The sequence below is a fragment of the Mizuhopecten yessoensis genome, unplaced genomic scaffold, assembly GCF_002113885.1.
Source record: "Mizuhopecten yessoensis strain PY_sf001 unplaced genomic scaffold, ASM211388v2 scaffold9787, whole genome shotgun sequence".
In the NCBI taxonomy this organism is placed as follows: Eukaryota; Metazoa; Mollusca; class Bivalvia; order Pectinida; family Pectinidae; genus Mizuhopecten; species Mizuhopecten yessoensis.
Window position 1 is genome coordinate 81,644 of NW_018408222.1, and position 6,745 is coordinate 88,388.

The 6,745-nt window shown below is 35.7% G+C and overlaps 1 protein-coding gene across 1 annotated transcript in view; it reads right to left on the reverse strand.

Moving 5' to 3' along the window:
• LOC110458789 (voltage-dependent T-type calcium channel subunit alpha-1H-like) overlaps window positions 1-6,745 on the reverse strand; it is a 140,891-nt gene that overhangs the window by 22,482 nt on the left and 111,664 nt on the right. Inside the window, exon 11 of the mRNA XM_021510697.1 lies at window positions 1,145-1,298. Within this exon, the coding sequence (XP_021366372.1) occupies window positions 1,145-1,298 (154 nt within the window). The remainder of the gene's footprint in view (window positions 1-1,144; window positions 1,299-6,745) is intronic.

The window sequence follows — 6,745 nt, forward strand, 5'->3', positions numbered from 1 at the left end:
AGATAAGTATAACACTGAATAGTTATACCTCAGGTACACACTGACTGATAAGTGTAATGCTATCACAGGTAAACACTGACTGATTAGTGTAATGCTATTACCAGTTAACACTGACTGATTAGTGTAATGCTATCACAGGTAAACACTGACTGATTAGGGTAATGCTATCAAAGGTAAACACTGCCTGATTAGTGTAATGCTATCACGCGTAAACACTGACTGATTAGGGTAATGCTATCACAGGTAAATACTGACTGATTAGTGTAATTCTATTACCAGTTAACACTGACTTATTAGTGTAATGCTATCACGCGTAAACACTGACTGATTAGCGTAATGCTATCACAGGTAAACACTGACTGATTAGTGTAATGCTATCACATGTACAGTAATCATTGACTGATTAGGATAATGCTATCACATGTACAGTAATCATTGACTGATTAGGATAATACTAACTTATGAGTATAATTTTATAACAGATAATATACTTCACCACTACTTTGATTAGTTTATGGGTCAACATTGATTAATATATGGGTCAACACTAAAAACCTGAATTAAAGTGGATTAGTAAATGTGGGTCAATAAATAGGTTCCACAGTTCCTGTGGATCAGTTTAGTCAGAGTCAAGGCCACATCAAGTAATGTCTGAAAATGTTTAGTTAGAATCATATACCAAATTCCTTCCAATATTAGCCTCTTATTACACCACAGCATATATACCCTTACAAAGCAGAAAACATCAAATTCAGTAATCTTTTTAAAAATTGATAAGTATTCATATTCTATTGACATTCTGAGTTATTGATCATCTTTTATCAATAAAATAGCCAAAGGACCAGGTTTTCTTATTCAACCTTTTAAATATTCCAATATTCATATTATGTGTTTATCAAATTATGCACAATATTACAAGAAATCAGCATTCAGAAAATTTGGGTCAGAGCAAAAGTTACTAAAAGGAGAAAATGCAAGATGTGATAACAAAAGCAGGGAATCGATCTTTCTAGAAGGTTTTGTTAACACATACCCTGATAACCCTGAGATGTTAGGAAGGACGAGGACACCTATTGGGAAGGCTATGGTATTTATGCATGATTTTATGATAAATACTTTGATGTGGCCTTATGTTAGTGTTTACCTGAAAAACAGTCACCAAGGACCACAACAAGCTGTTAAAATTGGCTCGATCACAAACGCAGCGTAGGGCAGGGTTAGACTCATCAGCACAAGTGCAGGGGATTCCCTCGTCACGCCAACAAAACTTGCCACCAAACAAATTCATGCCCAGTACACTGCATGCACAAAACACAAAAAGCCATAGCAACAAAGGTCTATTAGAAACAGTCAAGTTAGTACAACATAACACAACTCTATTAGGACCAGTCAAGTTAGTACAACATAATACAACTCTATTAGAACCAGTCAAGTTAGTACAATATAACACAGCTCTATTAGAACCAGTCAAGTTAGTACAACATAATACAACTCTATTAGAACCAGTCAGGTTAGTACAACATAACACAACTCTATTAGAACCAGTCAAGTTAGTACAACAAAGATCTATTAGAACCAGTCAAGTTAGTACAACATAACACAACTCTATTAGAATCAGTCAAGTTAGTACAACAAAGATCTATTAGAACCAGTCAAGTTAGTACAATATAACACAGCTCTATTAGAACCAGTCAAGTTAGTACAACATAAAAAAACTCTATTAGAACCAGTCAAGTTAGTACAACAAAGATCTATTAGAAACAGTCAAGTTAGTACAACATAACACAACTCTATTAGAACCAGTCAATTTAGTACAATATAACACAGCTCTATTAGAACCAGTCAAGTTAGTACTCTATTAGAACCAGTCAGGTTAGTACAACATAACACAACTCTATTAGAACCAGCCAAGTTAGTACAATATAACACAGCTTTATTAGAACCAGTCAAGTTAGTACTTTATTAGAACCAGTCAAGTTAGTACAACATAACACAACTCTATTAGAACCAGTCATGTTAGTACAATATAACACAGCTCTATTAGAACCAGTCATGTTAGTACAACACAACAACACAACAACACAACTTTATTAGTGAAGATCATATGTAGTTAGAACCTAGGGTTGTTATGGTGGTGACAATGTTTTGTATGTGGTAGTTATATGGTGGTGACAGTGTTTTGTATGTGGTAGTTATATGGTGGTGACAGTGTTTGATATGTGGTAGTTATATGGTGGTGACAGTGTTTTGTATGTGGTAGTTATATGGTGGTGACAGTGTTTTGTATGTGGTAGTTATATGGTGGTGACAGTGTTTTGTATGTGGTAGTTATATGGTGGTGACAGTGTTTTGTATGTGGTAGTTATATGGTGGTGACAGTGTTTTGTATGTGGTAGTTATATGGTGGTGACAGTGTTTTGTATGTGGTAGTTATATGGTGGTGACAGTGTTTTGTATGTGGTAGTTATATGGTGGTGACAGTGTTTTGTATGTGGTAGTTATATGGTGGTGACAGTGTTTTGTATGTGGTAGTTATATGGTGGTGACAGTGTTTTGTATGTGGTAGTTATATGGTGGTGACAGTGTTTTGTATGTGGTAGTTATATGGTGGTGACAGTGTTTTGTATGTGGTAGTTATATGGTGGTGACAGTGTTTTGTATGTGGTAGTTATATGGTGGTGACAGTGTTTTGTATGTGGTAGTTATATGGTGGTGACAGTGTTTTGTATGTGGTAGTTATATGGTGGTGACAGTGTTTTGTATGTGGTAGTTATATGGTGGTGACAGTGTTTTGTATGTGGTAGTTATATGGTGGTGACAGTGTTTTGTATGTGGTAGTTATATGGTGGTGACAGTGTTTTGTATGTGGTAGTTATATGGTGGTGACAGTGTTTTGTATGTGGTAGTTATATGGTGGTGACAGTGTTTTGTATGTGGTAGTTATATGGTGGTGACAGTGTTTTGTATGTGGTAGTTATATGGTGGTGACAGTGTTTTGTATGTGGTAGTTATATGGTGGTGACAGTGTTTTGTATGTGGTAGTTATATGGTGGTGACAGTGTTTTGTATGTGGTAGTTATATGGTGGTGACAGTGTTTTGTATGTGGTAGTTATATGGTGGTGACAGTGTTTTGTATGTGGTAGTTATATGGTGGTGACAGTGTTTTGTATGTGGTAGTTATATGGTGGTGACAGTGTTTTGTATGTGGTAGTTATATGGTGGTGACAGTGTTTTGTATGTGGTAGTTATATGGTGGTGACAGTGTTTTGTATGTGGTAGTTATATGGTGGTGACAGTGTTTTGTATGTGGTAGTTATATGGTGGTGACAGTGTTTTGTATGTGGTAGTTATATGGTGGTGACAGTGTTTTGTATGTGGTAGTTATATGGTGGTGACAGTGTTTTGTATGTGGTAGTTATATGGTGGTGACAGTGTTTTGTATGTGGTAGTTATATGGTGGTGACAGTGTTTTGTATGTGGTAGTTATATGGTGGTGACAGTGTTTTGTATGTGGTAGTTATATGGTGGTGACAGTGTTTTGTATGTGGTAGTTATATGGTGGTGACAGTGTTTTGTATGTGGTAGTTATATGGTGGTGACAGTGTTTTGTATGTGGTAGTTATATGGTGGTGACAGTGTTTTGTATGTGGTAGTTATATGGTGGTGACAGTGTTTTGTATGTGGTAGTTATATGGTGGTGACAGTGTTTTGTATGTGGTAGTTATATGGTGGTGACAGTGTTTTGTATGTGGTAGTTATATGGTGGTGACAGTGTTTTGTATGTGGTAGTTATATGGTGGTGACAGTGTTTTGTATGTGGTAGTTATATGGTGGTGACAGTGTTTTGTATGTGGTAGTTATATGGTGGTGACAGTGTTTTGTATGTGGTAGTTATATGGTGGTGACAGTGTTTTGTATGTGGTAGTTATATGGTGGTGACAGTGTTTTGTATGTGGTAGTTATATGGTGGTGACAGTGTTTTGTATGTGGTAGTTATATGGTGGTGACAGTGTTTTGTATGTGGTAGTTATATGGTGGTGACAGTGTTTTGTATGTGGTAGTTATATGGTGGTGACAGTGTTTTGTATGTGGTAGTTATATGGTGGTGACAGTGTTTTGTATGTGGTAGTTATATGGTGGTGACAGTGTTTTGTATGTGGTAGTTATATGGTGGTGACAGTGTTTTGTATGTGGTAGTTATATGGTGGTGACAGTGTTTTGTATGTGGTAGTTATATGGTGGTGACAGTGTTTTGTATGTGGTAGTTATATGGTGGTGACAGTGTTTTGTATGTGGTAGTTATATGGTGGTGACAGTGTTTTGTATGTGGTAGTTATATGGTGGTGACAGTGTTTTGTATGTGGTAGTTATATGGTGGTGACAGTGTTTTGTATGTGGTAGTTATATGGTGGTGACAGTGTTTTGTATGTGGTAGTTATATGGTGGTGACAGTGTTTTGTATGTGGTAGTTATATGGTGGTGACAGTGTTTTGTATGTGGTAGTTATATGGTGGTGACAGTGTTTTGTATGTGGTAGTTATATGGTGGTGACAGTGTTTTGTATGTGGTAGTTATATGGTGGTGACAGTGTTTGGTATGTGGTAGTTATATGGTGGTGACAGTGTTTTGTATGTGGTAGTTATATGGTGGTGACAGTGTTTTGTATGTGGTAGTTATATGGTGGTGACAGTGTTTTGTATGTGGTAGTTATATGGTGGTGACAGTGTTTTGTATGTGGTAGTTATATGGTGGTGACAGTGTTTTGTATGTGGTAGTTATATGGTGGTGACAGTGTTTTGTATGTGGTAGTTATATGGTGGTGACAGTGTTTTGTATGTGGTAGTTATATGGTGGTGACAGTGTTTTGTATGTGGCAGTTATGTGGTGGTGAGTGTTTTGTATGTGGTAGTTATATGGCGGTGACAGTGTTTTGTATGTGGTAGTTATATGGTGGTGACAGTGTTTTGTATGTGGTAGTTATATGGTGGTGACAGTGTTTGTTGTAGGTACATAACTTCATGTTCTACACCTGTGTTGTAAATCATCAGCCTTCCAATGACTGATTAATACTAACAAGTCCACTGTATGTCATTCAGAGACAGGTTTTACTATATATAAATATACACATTTCCTTTCCTTAATTATAATCTAATTATGACACTTTAATAGAAGAGAGATCAGGTAACTTGTCCTTTATCAACAGTTAAGTTCAGATGTACAGTGACACCACAACAAATCACAATGAAATACCAGGTATATCTTAATTCTCAATTACCCAACATCAAACACACTTTTAAAGACGAATTGGAGACACCAAGAAATCAAAGACAACAAAATCAGTCAACTGTATGCCCGTGACATTCTGGATACTTAAGTAAAAACAAACTATAACACATTGTATATTGTTAGAATTAATACCCAACAGAATTAAAACAAAAGTTATAAGTAACATACATTTTTGACTAAAATCGATGGAGAAACTCACTGCCAGTTAAAATAAATGTGTAAAATAGAACATAATGTAATAATGGACAAAGTTTGAAATTTGTATGAGGACAGCAGTAACACAATGGATAAATACAAAAGATGGTATGAAGATAGCAGTGACACAATGGATAAATACAAAAGATGGAATGAAGATAGCAGTGACACAATGGATAAATACAAAAGATGGTATGAATCAAGATAGCAGTGTGATATTTGACAAATACAGAAGATGACATAAAGACATTATTGTTACAATGGACAAATACAGACGATGGCATGAAGATAAAGTATGAAAATGAACAAATACAGAAGATGGCATGAAGATAAAGTATGACAATGAACAAATACAGACGATGGCATGAAGACAGTAGTCTGATAATGGATAAATACAGACGATGACATGAAGATAAAGTATGAAAATGAACAAATACAGACGATGGCATGAAGACAGTAGTCTGATAATGGATAAATACAGATGATGATATGAAGATAGCAGTGTTACATTGGACAAATACAAAAGATTGTATGACCAACCTGTCGTACCATCTTTTCTATGTCAGTTTGATCTTTTCTTTTATCTGTTTGATCGAGTAATGTAAACAGTAAATGCACCTCGACGTAACTTTTAATCTTAACTTCATACTGCTGTAATTAAAAGACAACCTTGAAAGCGAGTTTGTCATTTCATATATTTACTAGTACAGTACTTAATGTGAAAGAATGGAGCTGACCATTGCAATATGATAAAGGTCTGTTAAGTACTCTCTGGGAAATAGTGATAATATTCTTGAAATATCAAACTCCCAGATGACTGCCTGCTGCCATCCTGTTTTATAAGCATTCTCAATGAGGGATCAAGAAGAATCTTCATATAACATTTGAGAAAGTACTGTTGAGTACTTTTTGAGGAAACAGCGATAACAAATTCTTAAAATCCTGGCAGTCATCTTGTTCTTCTAAATAGTTTCAATACTGAACATGCATAACTTAGACTAAGGGGAAACAACATATCAAATTTGAAAACGATCCCTCAAGGACTTTCTGAGAAATAGCACTTACAAAATTTAACTGTCAAAATCCAAGATGGCATCAACTATTTTGTTTATTCTATCAGTCCCAAAAGTAAACATGCACAAATAAGGCTCTAGGGGAACCTACATAACAAATAAGGCTCAAGGGGAACCTACAAAACAAATAAGGCTCAAGCGGAACCTACATAACAAATAAGGCTCAAGGGGAACCTACATAACAAATAAG